We start from the raw sequence: 24,902 nt of genomic DNA, 5'->3' as shown, positions 1-24,902 counted from the left end.
GCCATCTTTTTTTTGCTAATGATGCTACATCAGTAATTCTAATGACTTGGCAAAAGATCAAAATCAACCAATCACTATTTAGTAAAATATTTTCAAAAAGTTAAAACAAAAAATTCTTATCTATTATTATTCAATTGAACCATCAAGTACTAATTAAATGCAATAAACATACATTAAAAGTGTCATAATAATAATAATTATCAAAAATTTCAGTTACAAATATTCAAATTTTACAATTTATACATATTAAAACTCTTACTACTCTTCATTTCTTAATCTCTCATACTAATTGTCAAAAATTTCTTAAATTTAGCTACACAACTGTACTGTCTGAATTTCATGTAACGTCAGTTTCTGTAAGGCGAGATATGATACTATTTTATTTAATTTTTTTATTTTCTTTAATATTATTTAAATAATTTAAAATTTTAAAATTATATTTATCTAAATTTTAAATTAAAAATTTTATAATTTTAAAATTTTAACTAATTTGAATAAAATTAAATGAAATAAAAAATTAAATTTTAAATTTTACAACTTATACATATTAAGACTCTTACTACTCTTCATTTCTTAATCTCTAATACTAATTGTCAAAATTTCCTTAAATTTAATATAACATTTTTAATTTTTTATATGTTTTTCATTTTCATTCAATTATTTTTTTAAATTATTTACAAACCAAAAAAACGCAAGAAAAGACAAAGTGTAGCCATTAATGCAAATCGAAAAAAAAAGAAAAAGAAAATGCAGTTTTGTATAACTCTAATATAAATAACCTATGTCTTTTTTAAAAATAAATAAATTCAAAATATATTTATAATATGTTCTCTAAAATAATTTTAATATAACATTTATTAAAATATACTATATAGTATAAATAATCTACCTATCTGCGCATTGCGCGGGTCTCACTCTAGTTATTTTATGAACCACGAAGGATGAGGAAGCTTTGATATTGTGTTTGAAAATGAGTGATATTTTAAATTGGTCTTTAAATTTGTTTTTGATTTAGAATATTAGACAAATTATTCTTTATTAAAATAAATAGATAATTTAGTTCCACATATTTAAAATTTTCAAATAATCTATGCCCCATAGCTTCTGTAACTGCCATTAATGGTAGTAGTTTGATGTCCAATTTGGGATATATAATGTATTAATGTTCCATTTATTTCAAGAATTATTGTTGTTGTTGTTGGTTTCATACATTCTTCAAGCTTAAGAATATCTATATAGAAAATCATTATCAAAAAAATCACTTTGGTCTATGTTTCTTTTGTTTATTGTTTAGAATTTTAATATAATTTAGCTTTTTAATATATGTTTCTTCTGTCTATTGTTTGGAATTTTAATATTTGTATTTAAAAATTTTTATAATTAATATTATTATGACACTTTTAATATATATTTATTGCATTTAATTAGTATTTTATGTTTTAATTGAATAATAATAAATAATTTTTTTTAATTTTTAAGTTTTTTTTTTTACTTAAGAATGATTGATGATTTTTAAATTTTTTCAAGTAATTAAAGTTGCTAATATGACATCATTAGAAGAAAAATTATGAATTAAACTCAATATAAAAAAAGTTAGTATCAATTTTTATATAATAAAAATAGACAAGGTTAGTGAAAATTTCTCTATAGTTAGGCTTATAACTAGTTCCTGCAAGCATGTGGTTTTGTCAGATCTTAATATTAAATTCAACATTCTACTACTTTGATTCATTGTCATAAATCAATAACCAAGAATATCAGTCTGGCTCAAATTTATCAAAAATGAATAGAAACGGAACACAGTCACATGCTTCAGTCATAACTCATAACCAATGTCCAATTGAAATGCACAATTAATCATCTGAGTGGTAATGTTGTTGCTTTCATTCTCAAATTACTTAACAGGATGTGAGGGATGTGAGCAATGTATGGCCAATCCTCTCAAATGCGTTAAACTCTTGAGTGCTGAGAGTTGAAAAGATCTTGTACGCAATGCATGGAAACGAATTCAGAAGGCATTCTCAAACAAAGATTGATGATTGATGATTGATTCATTCTGTGACAAAGTTGAAAACCAAGAATCAGTCAAGTTCAAATTTATATCAAAATGAAGATTTGGTAACAATAATCTGATTTTTTTTAAGTTATATAGAAAATTTTCATATACATATATTCTTTATTTGGCATCAAATGTATCGGAAACTCCTCTTTCTCCCTTTCTTCTTTTATCTTCATTTTGTTGTGTAATATTCAGGATAATTCACGTGAAGAAATCAAAGTTTATAATCTCACAGGAAGCATATGATATGCTATGGTTTACATGAATTCGAATACTTTACAAGAGAATAACACAATACTAATACTGAGTGTTACTTACTATACAGATTTTGTTCATGATAACTTGTAGATGAAGTGGATGATAGATGTATGGCATGAAATGTTATGTACTTGCAACAATATTTAGGCACATAATAATCACAAAGTATTGTCAATTATGTATATGAAAATTTTGTTTGCATTCTTTCTCATAAACCCTTGTTTTCAGTCAATTATGCATCATTGCAATTTTGGTTTTACATAAATTATAGATATCTGATTGCAGTTTTGGTTTTGAGTGCTCAAATACACTGCTCAAGCTTTAAAGTTCTTATATATTGAAGGCCAAATCTATTCACATGCAATTTAATTTGCCGAATAAGACTTTGTTCAACTAAGCTCAGTTTGCTTAAAATCCTTGTAACTATTTTGATTATAGCAATAATGAAACTAACACATAAAAGATCTAAGCCGTGTTAGCCACCATCACTGTCAGCATCCTAATACCCCAATTTGTAATTGAAAAATGGTTAGTTGGAGGTTTCCCTGCAATTCAGCTATGTGAAACTTTTCTTGACCACAAATCCACAATAACCCATCTGAATATAGTATATATAGAAATAGAATCCAATTTGAATCAATATACTATGATGGTACATATTACAGTGTTTTAGGAACCCTAGTCTTTTTTCCATCAAATAAAGTGTATAAAAATAACTGTCCAATGCAGTTTCGATCACAAACTAATGTAGAACCACTCATAAATAATTAACAAATAGGTCAACATAAGCCAAGTTTTGTTGAGGGGGAGAATATGAGTTGGTTGGTGCTTGCGTGCAATTAACAGCAAAAGGTTTCTTCCAATATGTATGCATGCATATACTGCCACCTTATACTGAACTGAAAAAAGAAGAGAAAAAGCCTCACTGTGGCTGAACAGAAAATATTCATCTTACAGAATGAAGCAAAAGTAAGTTTATGCTTTTACATGTGAAGGCCGCGAGTGAGTTTGGTACTGTGTTCCTCCCAAATTAATGAGCTAAACATGTGATATCTGAGTCAAAGTCCCTTACAATCCTTCGTCCCTTACAATCCTCTCTAACTTTGGCAACTCTATCAAAGTCAGCTCCTTTAGGGACTTAAAGGCCACCTTCTCCTCCACTCCATCATACGAGTCTTCATCAATGTACTTCACGTCTTTCATACCAGATACATAAAGACTTTCTAAATGTGGTAATTTACCGAGTGGAGGAATCTGCTCACAGTTGTTGCAATCAAATAGTATAACATTAACTAAGCTTGAAAAGATGCCAGTATTTCTCACCCAACCAGGGAATTGTGATCCCCTATAACCATTAATCCCAAAATTCTTGAGATTAGGGGGAGGCTCAAGGGCTTCAAGTACTCTCTCCGAACTAATGCATAATGAATTAGAATTAGAATCAGAATTCCAAGACAAATATAAATAACTCAGCTCCTTCTTACTCATCAAATTAGCCTCTCTAGCATCATGTTCGCTTTGGACATTCTTGAGACCTTTAATGTGTAGTCTTCCACCAAGCTGTAAATCATGTAACTCTGCTAAGTCATGTTTGGCTTTTGAATCCACAATAAAAATATTCAGTGTTTTCAGTTGTTTCAACTCCCTCATTTTTGGAGGCATTTCTACTAATGACCGACATCCTTCAATTAAGAGATGCCTGAGATCCTTCAGCTTCAATATGTGTTTGGACAGACAAGTAAGATAATAGCATTGTTCTAGCTTTAGAATTTGCAATTTCTGCATCCTAGAAACACATTTTGGCAACTTTGTAATGTAACTATTGTAAATATTCATGTACCTCAAATGTGTTAAACTTTTCAGTGCTGAGAGTTGAGAAGATCTTGTACGCAATGCTCGGAGAGAATTACATAACTGCACTTTACACAAAACCAATGCTGGATATCCGAAGAGGGTATTGCTAATTGCTGGATCAAGATCAATAAAAGTCCTCAAGGACTCAATATTCTTCAAGGTATTCTGATTTAACTCAGGCAAGCCAGAGTAACTTACATGGTGGACCCTTCTTGACAAATTGGTCAAGCTTGCAGACTCATCATAAGCTTTATACTCTTCTCCCACTATGGAGTGGGCAAGATCAAGGAATAAGTCATGGATCTTGAAGGTGGTGTTTCCATACTTGTCAATCGATACTTCTTGAAAAAATGATCTTTGGAGCAGCTCCTCCCATTGCTGGTTACCAACATCTTCAACCTCCAAATGTCCTTTGGATTTAATAAGTCCATTGGCCATCCAAAGATGAATTAGCTGTTCCTTTGAGATTCGAAAATCTTCAGGATAGAGAGCACAAAAACAAAAGCATTGCCGTGATGATGGCTTCAAATGAAAATAACTTAGTCTCAAAGCACCCATGACACCATCAATGTCCCAAAACTTACTTTCCAACACATTGAGGCATTCTTTTTCCTCTTTTTTATTACGCAAAAGGCTTCCAACAACTTTGGATGCAAGGGGATTACCCACACATCTTCTGACGATTTCCTTGCCAATCTCCACCAGCTTTGCAGGCTGCTCCTTGTTTGGACCAAATGCATAGTGTGTGAACAATGACCAATTCTCATCCTTAGGTAATGGCTGTAAGTGATGAGTAGGGCATGTTTCCATGGCAGATGCAACAATCTGATCACGTGTTGTGACCAAAATTGAAACACCTTTGGTTTCACTACCTCTAGAATTCAGCACAGACTTCAAGTCCTCCCATTTGATATTGTCCCACACATCATCTAGAACAAGCAAACACCGTTTGTCCAGCAACACTTGTTGAACTTTGTTTTGCATTGCTTCTAAAGTGGAGAGGTTTGGGTTCACTCCGGTGGAGGATTCTACAATGGACTGTAGAATTCTCATCATATTGAAGTTTGTGAAACACAAACCCAAATTCTCAAATCAAAATGCTGGATCACCCTCTCGTCATTGAAGACCCATCTCTTGAGATGGTATCGAGGGTTAGGAAAGGTTAGACACAAGAAAAGGTAACAGAGAGGGAAGCAAGAAAAGGTTTTCAATTTATTTTCTTGTATATTTTTGTTTACAATCACTCTCTTAATATAGAATTTTAGGAAACTAAATATAGAAAGTATTCTAAATAAATATAATTGATTTTCCTTGATTGTCTCTGATGTCCTGTGATTTGTTACTCTAATTATAATATTCTAACAAATATTCTAACACTCCCCCTCAAGGTGAGCAGTGGGATCACCAATGCTTAGCTTGTTAAGGACACGGGTAAATGCTCTGCCTGCAACGGCTTTGGTGAGGATGTCTGCCAACTGGTCTTCTGACCTTACAAACGGAAGCTCAACACTGCCATCCTCAATCTTCTCCTTAATGAAGTGTCTATCAACTTCAACGTGCTTAGTTCTGTCATGTTGCACAGGATTCTCTGAGATACTGATTGCTGCCTTATTATCACACTTTAATTGACTTGGTAGTTGTGGTGGAAAACCAATCTCAGTCATCAGTTTTTTGATCCATAAAACTTCAGTTATACCTTTGGCAATTCCCCGAAATTCAGCTTCAGCACTGGAAAGAGCAACTACTTTCTGCTTCTTACTCCTCCATGTCACCAGGTTACCTCCCACAAGAGAAAAATAGCCCGATGTAGATCTCCTGTCATTTGGATTACCAGCCCAATCAGCATCAGTGTAAGCCTCAATGTTTAAGTGCCCATTCTTTTGGAACATGATCCCATTTCCTGGTGTCCCCTTCAAGTACCGAACAATTCTCATGGCAGCATCCATATGATCCTCTTGAGGTTGGTGCATAAACTGACTTATCACCCCCACTGCATATGCTATGTCTGGTCGAGTGTGTGACAGATAAATCAATTTCCCAACTAACCGTTGGTACCTCTCTTTATCTGCTAGATTAGCCCCTTCCTCAAACTTTAAACCGTGGTTAACTTGCATAGGAGTATCTGCTGGCTTACAATCGACCATCCCTGTTTCTGCAAGTAAATCCATGATGTACTTTCTCTGAGAAATAAAGATCCCTTTGTTGGAGCGAAGAACCTCTATTCCCAAGAAGTACTTTAGTCCTCCTTAATCCTTCATCTCAAATTCTCTGAACAAGTTATTCCTCAGTTTTGCGATTTCTTTCAAATCACTTCCGGTTATGATCATGTCATCCACATATATTATTAGGCACGTGATCATATCTCCTTTTCTTTTCAAGAATAAAGTATGGTCAGAGTTGCTTTGTTTGTACCCATACCTTTTCATGGCCACGGTAAACCTTCCGAACCAAGCACGTGGAGACTGCTTAAGCCCATAAAGTGCTTTCTTCAATCTGCAAACTTCATTTCTTTGGAAATCTTCAGAGAACCCTGGAGGAGCTTCCATGCATACTTCTTCTTTCAGATCCCCATGTAAAAAGGCATTTTTGACATCAAACTGATGGAGTGGCCAGTTTTCATTTGCTGCTATTGAAAATAGTACTCTGATGGTGTCAATCTTTGCAACTGGTGAGAAAGTTTCTGAGTAGTCAATGCCATATGTCTGTGTATAGCCTTTTGCCACCAACCTTGCCTTATATCGCTCAATGGTGCCATCTGCTTTGTGTTTAATGGTGAAGACCCATCGACACCCGACTGGTTTCTTCCCTGCTGGTAAGATGCATCTCTCCCAAGTTCCATTTTTTACAAGAGCCTCCATCTCTGTTTTCATAGCTTTTCGCCATTCACCCTTCTTATTGGCTTCCTGAATTGTTCTGGGAATGTCTTCAGCTAGAAGGGAGGTAAGGAAAGCTCTTGCAATGTCTACCACTCCTTCTCTGGTTGTCTTTATAGGATACTTTAAATTTCGAGGAACATGTTCTGGAGAATATCGGACAGGTGGTACCCTTCTGTTTCTTCGCGGCGGAAGTGTGAAAGGTTCTGGTTCTGATTCTAACCTGTCATTGTTAGTGACTTCATTCATAACAGGAGAAGACTCAGCAAAGTGAAGGTCACTTACCTCTTGTTGGACATTCTCAGAAGGATGCTCATTGGTGGTGTTGGTCTCTTCTTCGTTAATAGAGGCATGCTCGTTGGCTCCATCTACTTGCTCTTTTGGAACAGTTTCTTGGCAACTCAGATTAACCAACCAACTTGGTGGTTCACTACTAGTTTTCTCCCCCTGAACAGCAAGTTGGCTGCTGAAAAAATATTCTGATTCCAAAAAATCACAATCCATAGTTACATGTACACGATGAGTGATTGGGTTATAACATCGATACCCCTTTTGATGCGTAGCATACCCAACAAAGACACATTTCTCGGCACATGGGTCAAATTTAGTTCGGTTAGCTCTGGGTATATGGACGAACACAGAGCACCCAAAAACTCGTGGTGGTAACATCTGGACAGGAGGGATGTCAGATTGAGTAGCTAGGATCTGTAGGGGTGTTTTGTGGTTGAGGGTCTGAGAGGGTAACCTGTTCAGAAGATAGGCTGAGGTAGCAACAGCTTCAGGCCACAAACGTGTCGGAACCTTTGCATCAAAAATCATGGCCCGAGTCATCTCCAGTAATTTACGATTTTTTCGTTCTGCCACACCATTCTGTTGGGGTGTGTTTGGACAGGAAGTTTGATGAATTAACCCTTTTTCTCTAAAAAACTCTTGCATCGATTTGTTCACAAATTCACCACCATTATCTGATCTAAGTACTTGAATTTTTTTATCAAACTGAGTGAGAATCATTTGATAGAATGCATAGAATTTGTCGGGTACTTCAGATTTGTGTTTTAGAAAATATACCCACGTCATGCGAGAAAAATCATCCACAAATAACACAAAATACTGAAATTGATTATTATGAGAATTAGGAGCTGGACCCCACACATCAGAGTGCACTAATGAAAAAACAGAATTGACTCTAGTGTTGCTAGGGAAAAAAGTAACTCTATGATTCTTTGCCTGAATGCAAGTTTCACATTTGATGGGCTCAGTGTTACCAGTAAATAAACTAGGGAATAAAATCTTAAGGTACCCAAAGGAAGGATGTCCCAAGCGTCTGTGCCATAACCAGAGTTGCCTCGTAACTGTTCCTTGAGCAAGCATGGCATGTCCCTTGTGAACAACCTCATTAACGTAATAAAGACCTCCACGTTCAGTACCACGCCCAATGATCTCCTTCGTAAGAATGTCCTGTAAAAGGCAAAAAGTAGAGAACATGAGAACCACACAATTTAGTTCCTTTGTAACGTGACTTACAGAAAGTAACTTTGATGACAGTGCAGGGACATAGAGACAATTTTTTAATTTTAATTTTTTTGAAAAGACAATGGAGCCTTCTCCTTGAACCGCAATTAATTCTCCACTGGCCGTTTCAATATGGGTTTTAACAGGTGTAGAGAGGCTATTAAAATCATGAGGATCATGAGTTATGGTGTCAGTGGCCCCACAATCAAAAATCCACTGATCAGATTTTTCTGGGCTGGTATATTTTTCTGATTGGGATATTTTAAAAGATTTTGGGCTTTCGGCTGGGTCATAGGGAGAAGGAATTTGGGCTTCCCATTTTAGTGGGCCATTTTGCTTAGGAGACCCATTAGGGTTCCCATTCTCTTCTGAACTTCCATTTCCTTCTCCCTTATGCGCCGCCTCTTCTCTTCTGTTACCTCCATGAGCGGCTGCAGCTTTTCCATGAACAACTGCTGATTTTGTTTCTTCCTCTCTTGCTGCGTCATCACCATTGCTGCTGGCGGTCTGTGGAGTGCCCACTATGGTGGCGGCCTTGCGATTTTTTGGTTTGGGATCTTCTCACCATTCGGGATAACCCACAATTTTGAAGCAAGTCTCCTTGGTGTGTTTCTTCATGCCGCAATGAGTACAATGGAGGTGGCTTTTGTCTTCTTTGTTTAGCGGAAGCGTGGTGGGCCCATAACCCACAGGTCCCTGGATCGGAACCAGGCTCTGATACCATCTTGAGATGGTATCGAGGGTTAGGAAAGGTTAGACACAAGAAAAGGTAACAGAGAGGGAAGCAAGAAAAGGTTTTCAATTTATTTTCTTGTATATTTTTGTTTACAATCACTCTCTTAATATAGAATTTTAGGAAACTAAATATAGAAAGTATTCTAAATAAATATAATTGATTTTCCTTGATTGTCTCTGATGTCCTGTGATTTGTTACTCTAATTATAATATTCTAACAAATATTCTAACACCATCGAGCAAGTGTTGTTTTGCCAAGACCTCCCATACCAACAACAGGATACACAGAGAGGCGATCAATGCTACTGGCGTGCTTTGTGAGAAACTCTACAATCTTGTCTTTTTCTTCATCTCTTCCATACATCTGGTGCTGATCAGTGATGGCAGAACTAGTTTGTCGCGGATCATCATCTTCTTGTTGCCTCTTTCTGAAAGCCAGAGGCAGCTGATACCTTCTCCTCTCATCATCAATGCTCTGGAACCTCTTGACCATGTCTTCCATCCTCTTGCTGATAGCATGACGAAACAAAATAGTCTTGGGATGGAAGCGGGCTAACCACCCTTCACTTTGAAGACGGTTGGATTCCATTGAACAATCTTCTAAGATATCTTCCAACACATGCGCAGCATCGGAAAGCTTCTTCAGCCAGTCCTTCATGGCATGGCTTGTAAATTGCTCCTCTGCAGCATCTTGGAACAATGCACGGATTGCCTCAAGATTATCAGACAGCTCTTGGATCTGTGAGTCAACACCCGAAAGTGCTGCTATCTCGTTGTTGACAAAAGTGTTCAAGTTTCCAATGAGAATTCCAAGCAAAGCATCGGTTGCCATTTGCAGAGTACAAATCAAAGTTTAGATACTAGTTTGGTATGATTTGATTGCAGGTGTGTTGTTGTATGCTAGAATATGAAACTCAGTTGTAGCATTTTTCTAATTCTTTCTAGTTTTGAACTTTTGAAAACGTGCAAGCCAGCTAGGACACTACTTCCAATATGCAACTTTGATATTACTCAATTAATCAAGTACTAGTTAGAGACTAAATTACTCAGTTTTTTAATCAGAGTTCTTGGAACTACTCCCTTGCAAACATGTGAATACTTTGCAGAATCTAGGAGCCTAGGACACTAATTTCAATATTTTCCGATTCCAAGCTTACTTTTCAAACAACCAGCCAATGAGTTTTCATTGTTTCAATAAATCACCAAAAGGATATTATAATAGTATTAGGTTTGTACTTTTTTAGACAAATATATGGTACACACATGTCCTTAAATTTGGGTTGTTGGGAGAAGACTCTTATCTCCTATGCAACCTACTTTAAAAATGGTCTCATACATTGTCTTATCTAACAGTAAAGAAGCGAGAATGTACTTAAGAGGAATGTTTAAACTTGCAGCATTACTTGAAAAAAGATTTTTGTGCATGGCTTCTAAGAGGGCACGCAATGCAATGTGAGGAACGAGTTATATTTCTCTTCTTAAAGGAGTAAAACAAAAACAAGAAATAGAAAAAAGTAAAGTTTTTGTATTTTAATGATTTCATCAACAAAATTTGTGTGTGTGTGTGTGTGTTTTTTTTTTTTTTTTGAGAAAACTCATAGTGTGTGTGTTTGGAAACTTTGAAGAGATGAAATTGAATTGAATTTTTGAGAAAATTGATGGAATAGAATATAGTCCCCCTTCCATCAAAAGATTGGAAGTTTTTATGAACAACTTTGAAGTTCAATTTTGCCTGATCATAGAAAAGAATGGAAACACAAGCCTTATGATAGCAAAGAATATTTTGCCATGACTAAAAATGGAAGAGAGACAATATTTGAGCAAAGTAATGTGAAGAATATACCAAAGAAAAAATGAATACTTACATAAAGAAGCCCAGAGAAACCCCAAGATTGTGCTAATGTTGCTGCTTTCAATCTCAAATAGTGAACAATAGCTTGAAATATATTGGTGTGAAAATTTAGATCTTTAGTTTTATTTTGCGGGAATAGAAGATTGTGCAGAGGCTGGTAATAGATATAATTGGGGTTGCTGATTGAAAACAAATGCACAGCTAAGCCATGATTGGCTTTTGAATCCACAATAAAAATATTCAGTGTTTTTAGATGTTTCAACTCCCCCATTTTCGGAGGCATTGATACTAATGACCAACATCCTTCAATTATGAGATGTCTGAGATCTTTCATCTTTGCCAAGTGTTTGGGCAGACAAGTAAGATAGCGACAATATTCTAGCTTTAGAATTTGCAATTTCTGCAGCTTAGAAACACATTTTGGCAACATTGTAATGTAACTATCATAAATATTCAACTACCTCAGATGCGAGAGAGTTGAGAAGATGTTGTACGCAATGTTTAGTATAAATACTGGGTTAATTTAGTGATCGGATGTGTTACTATACAGATTTTGTTTATGATAACTTGTAGATGAAGTGGATGATAGATGTATGGCATGAAATGTTATGTACTTGCAACAATATTTAGGCACATAACAATCACAAAGCATTGTCACTTTTCTTGGTCCTTAGAAACATTGTTTGCATTCTTTCTCTTAAACCCTTGTTTTCAGTCAATGCTGCATCATTGCAATTTTGGTTTTACATAAATTATACATATCTGATTGTTTTGGTTTTCAGTGCTCAATACACTGCTCAAGCTTTAAAGTTTCGAGGCCAAATGTCATAGGCCAAAATGAGCCATCACTGACGCTCAAAGAAATAGTCTCCTAACAAGCTTGACAGATTCGAATACAAAATAAATAAGAAGATAACAAATATTTTTGCTAAATTTACGGTTCTAGAAAGAATAATTATATATTTTTATCAAATAAAAATAAAATAAATAAATATAGATGAATTCTGCCCGTGACATATAGAGCAGATGACGTCTAATAACTCAACAAAGAATAGATACTCATTGTAGATCATTACTCTTGAATAGAAAGGTTCACATAATCAAATATTGATTTCGGAGAAATATTTTTAGAAAAACGAAATGAGTTTTGTAATTCAATGACTAGACAGTATATCTATAATTCACATAAGACCACGTAAACATTATTATAAGATAATTTTAGTTAAAATAATAAATTATATAAATAAAAAAGTTCTCATACAGAAATCAAATTAAAAGTCTACACTTGGATGGCTCCACTTCTATGGGTAACCTTTTCTTCTTGTGTGTCCTAACGAAATAACAGATTTAATGTGTGGCCTATACGTTAGGTTAGCAACATCCCTGCTAGCTGAAGTTTGAGTCAGTTGCATCTAAGTTAACGTCTTAACCGTCGTTAACTACGATTTTTTAATCCGAACCTCCCAAATCAATTCAAAACATATAATTTTAAATACAATAAATATTTAATCTTTCAAATATACAAGGTATCTAATCAAATTAAATCAGATAATAAATTTTTATCAAAAATCTTTTTAAATCATAAGTACATATTTCACAATTTCAAAATAAGTGAATGCTAACAAATACTTCAATGCTTCAAAAGTATATATTCAAGTAAATCAAATATTCTAAAATATTATAAAAGTTTTATCAAATATATTATATTTAGTCTTATGTAAAATTTTTAAGCTATAAACTTTATAAAAATAATTATTCAACTATAATAAATCAATTATTTTAATCAAATCAAAATTTTTTAATAATAATTTTATAAATATAATTAAAAACTTAGAATAGCATAAACTAAAAGGTTAACTATCTATCTATTTTTAATATATAAGAGTAGATGAATAAGTTTACCCATATTATTTTTAAGACATCTTGCTCTTTCTACTAATACCATGTCAATAACATTACTCATTTGGTAAAATTTTAGAATCAACCACTAAATTTTTGTCAAATCAACTATTATTTTCAAATAAAAAAAATATACAAAAGAAACTAAAAAATACATTAAATTCATATCCCTATATTTATTATATATTATCGTTATAAACAATATAATAAATTTATAACCACTAAATTTTTGCCAAATCAACTATTATTTTCAAATTAACAAAAAAAATATAGAAAAAAACTATAAAAGACATCGAAGGAGTTAAGATGCTCCCACTTGTTTTGGAATTAACGATTTCATGCAGCCCCAATTTGAAGTTGCCAGTCCTTCAATCTGTGGGGGTTCTTGTAATTGAAGGATTGGAGTCAAGCTGTGGTGATGATGGCATGGGAACAGAGACATGCATTTTGCGGTAAATCAATTCATTTCAGTTCCTTTGTTCCTTTCTTTATCACTGCTCAATTTGTGTTTTTTCTAATCGCCTCTCAAATAATTGATCACTTCTTGCTTGCAGAATACTCGTTCTCGATCTCTAAAATTTGAGTTTGACCAAATTGTTGAAGATCTCTGAATCAAAAGTGCACATGTAGATGTAGCAAGCAACGAAGCATCAGATGATTAGCATCACAACCGTGTACTATATATCTCTCCATTCTCTCTCTATTTTTAATACATTTTGTGCCACTTATATTTCTTACATCATTTGTTCCCTTTTTACATGGTTTTATAAAACAAAATTACATGTTTTTATTGTGTATTTGTTTTCAACTAGCAACTACATTCAGCATTCATCTATTATCTAGTATATTCCTCGCATTACTTCGTTCAAATAATGTGTCTCTTCCTTTTTAAACAAATCAAAATATTCTTTACTAATGATAAAGTTTGTGTTTCCACACGCATATAACCCTCTTTACTATGACCAATTATGGCAAAATTGAACTTCAACGTTGTTCATAAAACTTGCATCCATTTTAGCATGATACTCTTTGGCTTATTCTACAACCTGAAAATTCTATGTTCAATCATACTGAGAAATCTCTTCATTTTTTTTTTCATTGAAGCTGAGGTTGCAGCGTAGGCATGAGTCCATGCAATCACACTTGAAGAAAGTAGTTTCCGCTTCTATCAAGATTCCCAAGTTGCTTGAACTTTCATATTCAAGTTCACATATTTGAAGAAGTGTTTTGCTGTTAGTTTTGCATTGAAGTACCACCTTCTCATATTCTGCCCCTCAAGCAAAGTGGCTCTGGTGTGTGTTTTCCATTGACCTTATTAGACAACATACTACGTTGGAACTTTAGCTAATTTCATATTCGTTTAACTAATACTCATGAAATAAAGAATACATTATATTTTGTAATCATTTGTAGTGAATATTGTCTTTGGTAGTATACTAAATTGAGGTAATAGGAAGGAAGGGAAATGCGGGAATGTAAAGAATTAGGCTTAGATGGCACAACAAGAAGAGATAAAATGGCAAATAGCTTTGAGGGGTCACTTTGTTCTCTCTTTTAATTTATAAAAAATAATAAATAGATATGATCTGATAGCTCCAAAGAATTTGTCTTTTCTGTTAATTTGAGACTGATGAGAATGGTCATGGGGGCCAGGACTTATGGAGGTTTGGAGTTGGAAAGCAAGGAGGATGATATTGTAAATTAATTTAAACATAATTTAATAATTACATGTGTTAATTTTATAATAAACCATTCCGATCTTTGATTACAAGAATTAATGGCAAAGATGAAAATTGCATGTAACACACAAACATGGTAGGAGCATGTAAGAATTCACCTCTAATCATATATGTATATATGCATACTCACATGGAAGACTTATGTTTACCAAGGTCTGCTTAAAAATACTAAAAAATTGTCACAACCACCCACCAAATGCCTCTGTTCTTGAAACGTAGGCCTACCCCAATCATTTTTTTATTCTTCTAATTTGTTTTCTAGTGGCTGGTTCTTTGGGAGTAATGAGCACGAGATTCCAAAACTATGTTAAAGTGATTCAAATTGCAATTTGTGAACTTGCATGTTCGACGCATTCACATTCTCCCACAAACACAGTTTAATAATAGTAGATCTATATACCTTCCTCTTACTGCAACACCAAACCAGTGTCATAATATAGTCAACTTGCATGTGCATAGCATTCAGTCCAATATCTGAGCTTTCATTCGTTCTAGCTTTTCAAATGGCTGAATCTCTACTTCAAATGGTGATTGAAAACTTGCAAGCTTTTGTTCAGGACGAGCTTGCAACTCTTTGGGGCGTCCACTCTCAGATTCAAGAGCTGTCAGGGAACCTTGCTGCAATCCATGCAGTGGTCCAAGATGCTGAAGAGAAGCAGATCAGAGAGCGTGCTGTGAAGCTTTGGCTGCAGAAGCTTTCAGATGCAGCACACGTGCTTGATGATATCTTAGATGAATGTTCAATAGAGTCCAATCGTCTACACAGTGAGCAGTGCTTAACTCGTCTTGATCCTGTGACAATTATGTTTCGTCGAGACATCGGTAAGAGGATGAAAGAGATGGTTGACAGGTTTCGTCAAATTGATGAAGAAAGGAGAAGGTTTGAATTGCGTGGAAGAGTTCCAGAGAGGCAACAAGAAGATGAAGCATGGCGCCAGACATGTTCTGGTATCACTGAGCACAACATCTATGGAAGGGAGCAAGACACAGAAAATATTCTGGAGTTTCTTTCAAGGAGTGCTGATAGCAGTAACGACCTCTCTGTTTATCCAATTGTTGGCATGGGTGGCCTTGGAAAAACAACACTTGTCCGATGGGTTTACAACGACAAGAAGGTAATTGAACATTTCCATATGAGAATTTGGGTTTGTGTTTCCACTGAATTCAATACCATGAGAATTCTAGAGTCCATTGTGGAATCTACAAGTGGACATAACCCGAACCTATCTACTTTAGAAGCACTGAAAAACAAAGTTCAAGAAATACTGCTAGGCAAAAGGTATTTACTTGTTCTAGACGATATGTGGAGCACAGACAAATGGGAGGACTTGAAGTCTGTTTTGCTTTGCGGAGGTGGAACAAAAGGTGCTGCAGTTTTGGTTACTACCCGAGTTGAGAGTGTTGCATCTGTCATGGGAACATGCCCTGCTCATCGCTTGTCACCATTATCCGAGGATGACAATTGGTTATTGTTCAAATACCATGCATTTGGATCAGACAAAGTGGAGCGCACAGAGCTTGTGGCAATAGGCAAGGAGATTGTAAAGAAATGTGGTGGTTCCCCTCTTGCATCTAAAGCACTTGGAAGCCTTTTGCGCAATAAAAAGGAGGAAATACAGTGGGTGAATGTATTGGAAAGTAAGTTTTGGGACATACTTGAGGATGATGCTATTATTGTACGTGCTTTGAAAATCAGCTACTTCAATTTGAAGTTGTCATTAAGACAATGCTTTGCTTTTTGTGCCATTTTCCCCGAAGATTTTCGAATGGAAAAGGAGCAACTTATTCATCTTTGGATTGCCAATGGCTTGATCAAATCCAAAGGGAGGTTGGAGATTGAGGATGTTGGTAATGAGGCTTGGGAGGAATTATGTCAGAGGTCATTTTTCCAAGAAGTTGAGATTGATGAATTGGGAAGAACTACATTCAAGATGCATGATTTATTTCATGAACTTGCCCAATCTATAATGGGAGAAGAGTGCAGAGTTTATGATGAGTCTGCAAGCTTGACCAATTTGTCTACAAGGGTCCACCATGTCACTTGTTTAAAACCAGAGGCGGAGGTAAACATGGATCCCTTCAAGAAAGCTGAGTCCTTGAGGAGTATGATTAATCTTCTTCCATTAGATGATCACAATCTTTGTGGTTTGCCACCATTCAATTCTCTCCGTGCACTACGTACGAATGCTTCTCAACTCTCAGCACTGAAGAGTTTAACGCATTTGAGGTACCTAAATCTGCGTAGGAGCGGTATCACAACACTGCCTGAATGTGTTTCGAGGTTACAAAAATTGCAGATTCTGAAGTTAGAAGACTGTCTAAATCTTTCTTGTTTGCCCAAACACTTAACACAATTGAAGGATCTTAGACATCTCCTAATTGAAGAGTGTCATTCATTAGTAGAGATGCCTCCGAATATCGGCGAGTTGAAATGTTTGAGAACATTGAATCTTTTTATTGTGGATAAAAAGGAAGGGCATGGGTTATCAGAGTTGCGTGATTTACAGCTTGGAGGCAAACTACGCATCAAGGGGCTTGAAAATGTCTTAAATGAGGGTGATGCTAGAGATGCTAATTTGAGTGCTAAGAAGAAGTTGGAAAACTTATACCTGTCATGGGACTCCTCTGATTCAAGGCGTGTTGCCAATGCTGAGAGAATACTTGAAGCCCTTGAGCCTCCCTCCAATCTCAAGAGTTTTGGGATGAATGGTTACAGCGGAGTAGAGTTGCCTAGCTGGATGCAAAATACTTCAATTCTTTCCAGCTTAGTTATGGTGATACTCTATGATTGCAAGAACTGCAAGCACCTTCCTCCGCTGGGTAAATTACCACATTTAACTGTTCTTTATGTATCTGGAATGAAAGATGTGAAGTACATTGATGATGACTCTTATGATGGCGTGAATCAGAAGGCTTTTAAGTCGTTGAAGTACCTGACCTTATTGAAGCTGCCAAACTTGGAAGGGATGTTACGAGATGAAAGAGTAGAAATGCTTCCAGTTCTTTCTAAATTAAAGGTCTCGTGTGTCCCTAAGATTAAGTTGCCACTCCTTCCATCTCTAGAGTACATTTGGATTGAAGGAACAGGGTCAGACTCTGATCATAGTGATAGTGAAGGTATGGCTTCCATCCTAGAGGCTATTGGGCAGAATATGCAGCATGTCAAGACCCTCCGCATTTCAGGCTTCCCTAAACTCAAGGCATTACCCCATGAATTAAGCAGCCTCAGCTCGCTACAAAAGTTAGAAATTTATGGTGGTGATGAACTTGAATCGTTTTCGGAGAATGTGTTGCAAGGTCTGTGTTCTCTCCAAAGTTTGAAAATTCATTCGTGTAAGAAGCTCAGATCCTTGTCTGAAGGTATGGGACATCTAACTCGTCTGGAGAGCCTTGATATCATGATTTGTCCAAAGCTGGTGACTCTACCGAGTAGCATGAATAAATTAGGTTCGCTTCGTCGAGTTTACATCTATTCTTGTGATACATTGCCAGAAGGCTTACAACATGTGCCTTCCCTCCAAAGTTTGGAAGTATATAAATCAAATTCAATTCCCCAGTGGTTGGGGGAAATAACTTCTCTTCAAAAGTTAGAACTCTCCTGTGTGAGGTTAAGGTCACTGCCCAGTAGCTTCCGAAACCTGAGAAACTTGCGTGAGCTATCTATTTATGGGTGCCATAAGGAGCTGCAGAAGCGATGCACCAGAGTAACAGGACAGGATTGGCAAGCCATTGCTCACATCCCACAATTCAAACTGGTTCCCATTCATGAAGAAACATTTTCTGGTATAAATTCATCCCTTTATTCTTTTTTTACCATTAACTAGAGTGAGACCGCGCAATGCGCGGAGAGGTAAATTATTTATACTATATAGTATATTTTAATAAATGTTATGTTAAAAATATTTTAGAGAACATATTATAAATAGATTTTGAATTTATTTATTTTTAAAAAAGACATATATTATTTATATTAGAGTTATACAAAACTGCATTTTCATTTTTTTTTCATTTTTTGATTTGTATTAATGGCTACACTTTGTCTTTTCTTGCGATTTTTTTGTTTGTAAATAATTAAAAAAATAAATGAATGAGAATGGAAAATACATAAAAATGTTATATTAAATTTAAGGAATTTTTGACAATTAGTATGAGAGATTGAGAAATAAAGAGTAGTAAGAGTCTTAATATGTATAAGTTGTAGAATTTGAATATTTGTAACTGAAATTTTTTATAATTATTATTATTATGACACTTTTAATGTATGTTTATTGCATTTAATTAATACTTGATATTTCAATTAAATAATAATAGATAAGAGTTTTTTGTTTTAATTTTTTTAAATATTTTACTAAATAGTGATTGGTTGATTTTATTTTTTGCCAAGTCATTAGAATTGCTGATATGGCATCATTAACGAAAAAAAGATAGCTTAAACTCATTGTGGAGAGAGTTGGTATCAGCTTTTATATATTATAAATAGATAAATTTATGTTGGTGTGAATTAGTATCTCGCCTCTCATAACTATAACTTGATCAATGTACGTAGATAAAATCAGATCTAAATGGAGATCGTGGCAGCTAAGAAGAGACCAACGTCGTCATCGTTTTGCTAAAGATGATACATTTGACTATCTGGTTTCAAGGCTCTTTTGTTGGTACAAAATGTGAAAATGGATGATGATTGAACCCAGATCATGAGGTCAGAAACATTGGATGGAATGGTTAGCATTGAATTCCATCGCTCTCTCACACTCTGTAAAACTGTAAATAGAACTCCAGATAGATATTAGTACTCTTATCTGTTGCATTTTTATCATCCTGTTATTAATGTGATCAAATTCCATTTTGTTTTTGTTTTGTTTTAAATCAATCAACTCTTATGACGGATATATGATTTTTTGACATCAACAGGAATACAGGATGATATCCTTTTTGCCAGAAATATGTTGAATCAACAGCCGCTTCCATTTAGGCAAAGCTCAAGAGATGATTTATGGATGGTGTTTGGGTAAGAGATTTTTAACTGATGTATGTGTAAGATATATTAGAGTCAATATTCAGTTTCAGTAGCAATGACTTCAAATTTGTAATACGATGATGTTGTTCTTCTTTGGCCTTTTTAAGATGCATTGTTATTTTTTTGAACGAACAGTTTTATCTTTTATCTTGATTACCAAAAAATCACATAAAATAAATGTCATAGACCACAAATTAGAAGTCTTGTATAATGAAGTTAGAAATTCATATGGTTTGAGAATCCAAAGCCATTGATATTTGCTAAGAGGAACATGAATGAGTTCAGCAATCAGATATTTATAGTGGCTAAAGAGATAAGACCATAAATTAGAAGTCTAGAAAGATGTATTAGAAGGGACCCACCCAATTATTTTATGAACCACGAAGGATGAAGAAGCTTTGATATTGTGTTTGAAAATGAGTGATATTTTAAATTGGTCTTTAAATTAGTTTTTGATTTAGAATATTAGACAAATTATTCTTTATTAAAATAAGTAGATAATTTAGTTCCACATATTTAAAATTTTCAAATAATCTATGCCCCCATAGCTTCTGTAACTGCCATTAATGGTAGTAGTTTGATGTCCAATTTGGGATATATAATGTTCCATTTATTTGAAGAATTATCGTTGTTGTGTTTCATACATTCTTCAAGGTTAAGAATATCTATTTAGACAATGATTATGAGAAATATTACTTTGGTAATAGCCACAAAGCTCTACAAGAAATATCTCATAACGAACAGATCGAGTTGAAATGCACAATTAATCATCCGAGTGGTAATGTTGTTGCTTTCATTCTCAAATTACTTAACAGGATGTGAGGGATGTGAGCAATGTATGGCCAATCCTCTCAAATGCGTTAAACTCAAAGTTTATCTTAATTTTGTTGTGTAATATCCAGGATAATTCACGTGAAGAAATCAAAGTTTTAAATCTCACAGGAAGCATATGATATGCTATGTTTTACATGAATTCGAATACTTTACAAGAGAATAACACAATACTAATACTGAGTGTTACTTACTATACAGATTTTGTTCATGATAACTTGTAGATGAAGTGGATGATAGATGTATGGCATGAAATGTTATGTGCTTGCAACAATATTTAGGCACATAATAATCACAAAGGATTGTCACTTTTCTTGGTCCTTAGAAACGTTGTTTGCATTCTTTCTCATAAACCCTTGTTTTCGGTCAATTCTGCAACATTGCAATTTTGGTTTTACATAAATTATAGATATCTGATTACAGTTTTGGTTTTCAGTGCTCAAATACACTGCTCAAGCTTTAAAGTTCCTATATATTGAAGGCCAAATCTATTCACATGCAATATAATTTGCCAAATAAGACTTTGTTCAACTAAGCTCAGTTTGCTTAAAATCCTTGTAACTATTTTGATTATAGCAATAATGAAACTAACACATAAAAGATCTAAGCCGTGTTAAATATTGTTGCAGCCACCATCACTGTCAGCATCCTAATACCCCAATTTGTAATTGAAAAAGGGTTAGTTGGAGGTTTCCCTGCAATTCAGCTATGTGAAACTTTTTTTAACCACAAATCCACAATAAGCCATCTGAAAATAGTATATATAGAAATAGAATCCAGTTTGAATCAATATACTATGATGGTACATAGTCTTTTTTCCATCAAATAAAGTGTATAAAAATAACTGTCCAATACAGTTTCCATTACAAACTAATGTAGTATCACTCATGAATAATTAACAAATAGGTCAACATATTCAGAATATAAAATTCTAAAACACAATGTTAAGTCAAAAGACATTAGCAAAAACACAGCAGAGCCAAGTTTTATTGAGGGGGAGATATACGAGTTGGTTGGTGCTTCCGTGCAATTAAAAGCAAATGGTTTCTTCCAATATGTGTGATTGTATGTATGCATGCATATACTGCCACCTTATCCTGAACTGAAAAAAGAAGAGAAAAAGCCTCACTGTGGCTGAACAGAAAATATTCATGTTACAGAATGAAGCAAAAGTAAGTTTCTGCTTACACATAAATTATGAAGGTCGCGAGTGAGCTTGGTACTGTGTTCCTCCCAAATTAATGAGCTAAACCTGTGATATCTGAGTACTAATCTTGCTTCTGCTCATGGAGATCTTCAACCATTTCGTCAAATGTAGTAAAATCTGGATGTATTGATATGTCTGGCTTCCTCGTATTCCATTTGAATTTGGCTATTTCTGTCAAGTATTTCAAACATGAGTACAAGAACGTAGGGTCATGGAACTTGGGACACATTAAGCAGTGGCAAAAGAAAAGAAAACAAGAGGAGTTGAATTTACCCCAACTAGAATGTGACCCGCGCGATGCGCAGGATGGTAAATTAATAATAATATATAATAAATACTAAAAATTATTATGTTTTGTAGAATTAAATAAAATATGTATAAACTAAAAATAAATTTAAATGGTATTTTATTTAAAAGAAATAGTAGTACAAAGTATTTGGATGTTGGAATTGATTTTTGTATTTGGTTTAATTGATGGAATTGGTCTTCTTATGTGTCACTCGTCCTCTTTTTTTTTATTGGTTGTTATTAGAGTTGTTGCTTTCTTCTTTCTGTCATAGGTTGTTATAAAGGCATGTTCTTTATAAATTGGTGAGTTGTGTGCACTTTCTTTTATGTTGTTTGCTCTCTCTTTGCATGTATGGTCTTCTTCTGAAAATGTGTCTTGAATTTGTATCGTTTTTTTTTCCTCAACCTCTTGATAGGTATATGATCTTCGTCTGATGATATTGGTGTTGGTGAAGTTGGTTCCTATAATTAATGAATAATATAAATTAGAAATAAATGAATTAATTTTTGAGAGACTTATTAGTTATGAAATATCCATAAATCAGCTGTGTGAATTCTTCAATTTCTGGATTGATATAGATTTTTGTACTTGAAGTTGTGCTAACCTAATAATCACCTAATATTATAATATAATAGGTTATATAAAATAAGATTGTGTTGTATTGTGTCAATTAATGTATTATATAAAATATAATTCTTTGAACTAAAAAAAATAATAAATTAAAATTTTTTGAAAAAGATCATACCTTTATATTCACTAACCAATGTTGATGTGAGTGCAATAATTTTTTGGCCCTTGATTTGTGTTGTAATTTCTTTATTTATCTGATTTGAGAGATTTCTCCACAACGTGACTTTCAACATGATGTTCCTAAAATTAATAGTATTTTGTTAATAACTATATATCTGAATGAAAAATGAATTGGTTGTATATTTTTTTACTCTTTGAGTATCAATTCCATTCTTCGTATTTTTGTGGGTTTTCCTTTAACATCTACTTGTTCTTCTTTTCCTATTGCATGCAGTTTTTCAATGACATCTACAATAAAATAAAAAGAACAAAAATGTGTTGATTTTTTTTAATAAATTATTTTTAATAAAAATAATTGAAATAATATAAAATAAAATTACCTGTTAAAATTTGTCTTTGACCCACTCTGTCAGATAATGTCTCAAGTGATGCAAATTCAAAATAGTGTTGGAGAATGTTCAAAACTGAATCTTTGATTTCTTTCACAATAGTTATTAAAAAATTTGTTTTCATAGTACCTTTAATTGCTCTATACAAATCATTTGCATCTTCTATTTTCAAATTTTTGATAGTATAGACTTTTTCTTCTTCTAACAAATGTTTGAATTTGTTTATCATATTTTTCTTCACAATTACATGAAGAGGTGTTCCCTCTAGTGTTAGTAAATCATTGTTAACAATTAGTTAAAAAAATAATTGCGTTTATTTTTTTAAATTATTAGAAAAGGAACAATGATTATCAAATTGAGAGAAGTTTAACTTTAACGATATTAAAATACAATTATATATAAAGTATTATAAAATAATATTAAAAGTATAAAAAACAAAAATAATTAAAGCATTTTTTAAATTCAATTTAAAAACAAAATAAATTTGTTTATTTTGTACCTTTTCATCTAATATAATCATTTCTAAGAAAAGAGGCTCCTCTTTATTTTTTGGTGTTAATGTTTTCCATAGACGAACCACGCGAACGTATGTTTTGTTATATTGTCCAATGAATGATGCTCCATTTAGTAAGTTTGAGATGTTGTATAGTTTGGAAAGAAATTTCTTATGGTAAATTTGATGTTATTTTAAAGAATAGTGATTAGAGACTTATATAAGTAGTTAAAATAGTATATAATTTAAATATTTGTAACGTAAAATTTATTATGATTAATAATATTATTATGACATTTATTATATGGATATTTATTACATTTAATGATTGAGTTTATAGAAATTAATAAATTAATTATTGGTGTTATAAAATTATTATATTGTTTATAACGGTAAAATATAATAAATATAAGAATATAGATTTAATATCTTTATAGGTTACAAACTTAATTTCAAAATTTATAATTTAAAAAGACTTGGTTGAAGAATATTTGTATATTATATGAATTTAATCAAAAACTTCTAGATTTATGTGGACTTAATAGAAAACTTTTAGGCTATTTGCAAATGTTTAAGTTTTAGGAAATTTTAGAATACTTCACCTACATGAATGAAATACACCCGATGCTTGGTGTGACTATATCATACTCTTTTTGTATTGTAGAGATCCAAAGTTGAGACCTATGTTCGCTGAAATAATGGCAGTAGTGAAGTAATATGCAATAATAATGATATAAATTTTTAATGAGTTAATTTACATAAATTACAAAATTAATTATTAGTATAATAAATTTATTGTATTATGATGGTTTTAGTGGCTAAGAGAAGGGGGGTTGAATCTTAGCCCCTTTTTGCTTGCTTAAAACTGACTGGACTTAGAGGAGACTTTTCTGTTTTATCTCGTCCTTAGCTGTAATGACCAAAAAAAAAAAAAAAGAAGGAAAGGAAAGCACGTGGGGGGCACATGCCCCCACTTAAATTTTCTTTTCCTATTTCCCCTCCCCTCCTTCGAAGACCCGTCCCCCTTTCTTTCTTTCACTTTCTTTTATTTCCTTCCAACAAAACCTAAAACCTTCTCTTCTTCTTCTCTTCTCATTCAACTCTTCCATCTTCTCATCTCTTCTTGCAATTTCACACCATTATCA

General features: G+C 33.6%; 2 protein-coding genes across 5 annotated transcripts; one reads left to right on the top strand and one right to left on the bottom strand.

Annotated features, from left to right (window-relative positions):
- Positions 1 to 3,385: 3,385 nt before the first annotated feature.
- On the bottom strand, positions 3,386 to 5,224 carry LOC112800119 (disease resistance protein RGA2-like). The gene has a single exon (XM_025842211.3). The coding sequence runs from the start codon at positions 5,222 to 5,224 to the stop codon at positions 3,386 to 3,388; it is 1,839 nt and encodes a 612-aa protein (XP_025697996.2).
- Positions 5,225 to 13,355: 8,131 nt separating this feature from the next.
- LOC112799902 (disease resistance protein RGA2) lies at positions 13,356 to 19,992 on the top strand. Of its 4 annotated transcripts, none has more exons than XR_011861800.1 (6): positions 13,356 to 13,494; positions 13,597 to 13,716; positions 14,147 to 14,334; positions 15,339 to 18,564; positions 19,328 to 19,502; positions 19,693 to 19,992. XR_011861800.1 is itself a non-coding variant. In XM_072196232.1 (6 exons), the coding sequence occupies exons 4-5, from the start codon at positions 15,585 to 15,587 to the stop codon at positions 19,447 to 19,449; spliced, it is 3,102 nt and encodes a 1,033-aa protein (XP_072052333.1). In that variant the 5' UTR covers positions 13,356 to 13,494; positions 13,597 to 13,716; positions 14,147 to 14,334; positions 15,339 to 15,584; the 3' UTR covers positions 19,450 to 19,480; positions 19,693 to 19,992. The 4 variants fall into 4 exon arrangements, 2 of the variants coding, with proteins under 2 accessions (XP_072052333.1, XP_025697997.2); XM_072196232.1 differs by having other exon boundaries at positions 19,328 to 19,480; XM_025842212.3 differs by lacking the exons at positions 13,356 to 13,494; positions 13,597 to 13,716; positions 14,147 to 14,334 and having other exon boundaries at positions 15,022 to 18,564; positions 19,328 to 19,480.
- Positions 19,993 to 24,902: the final 4,910 nt, after the last annotated feature.

This window comes from Arachis hypogaea, chromosome 5 (genome assembly GCF_003086295.3).
Source record: "Arachis hypogaea cultivar Tifrunner chromosome 5, arahy.Tifrunner.gnm2.J5K5, whole genome shotgun sequence".
NCBI lineage: Eukaryota > Viridiplantae > Streptophyta > Magnoliopsida > Fabales > Fabaceae > Arachis > Arachis hypogaea.
The sequence above is the reverse complement of the archived record's forward strand: the minus strand, read 5'-3'. Positions and strand labels throughout refer to the sequence as shown.

Bases quoted from the DNA above. Each gene is read 5' to 3' on its own strand.
- LOC112800119 (XM_025842211.3), bottom strand. From the start codon at position 5,224: ATGAGAATTCTACAGTCCATTGTAGAATCCTCCACCGGAGTGAACCCA.
- LOC112799902 (XM_025842212.3), top strand. From the start codon at position 15,231: ATGTGCATAGCATTCAGTCCAATATCTGAGCTTTCATTCGTTCTAGCT. The intron at 18,565-19,327 runs GTATAAATTCAT...CAATGTACGTAG, and splicing joins TCATGAAGAAACATTTTCTG to ATAAAATCAGATCTAAATGG.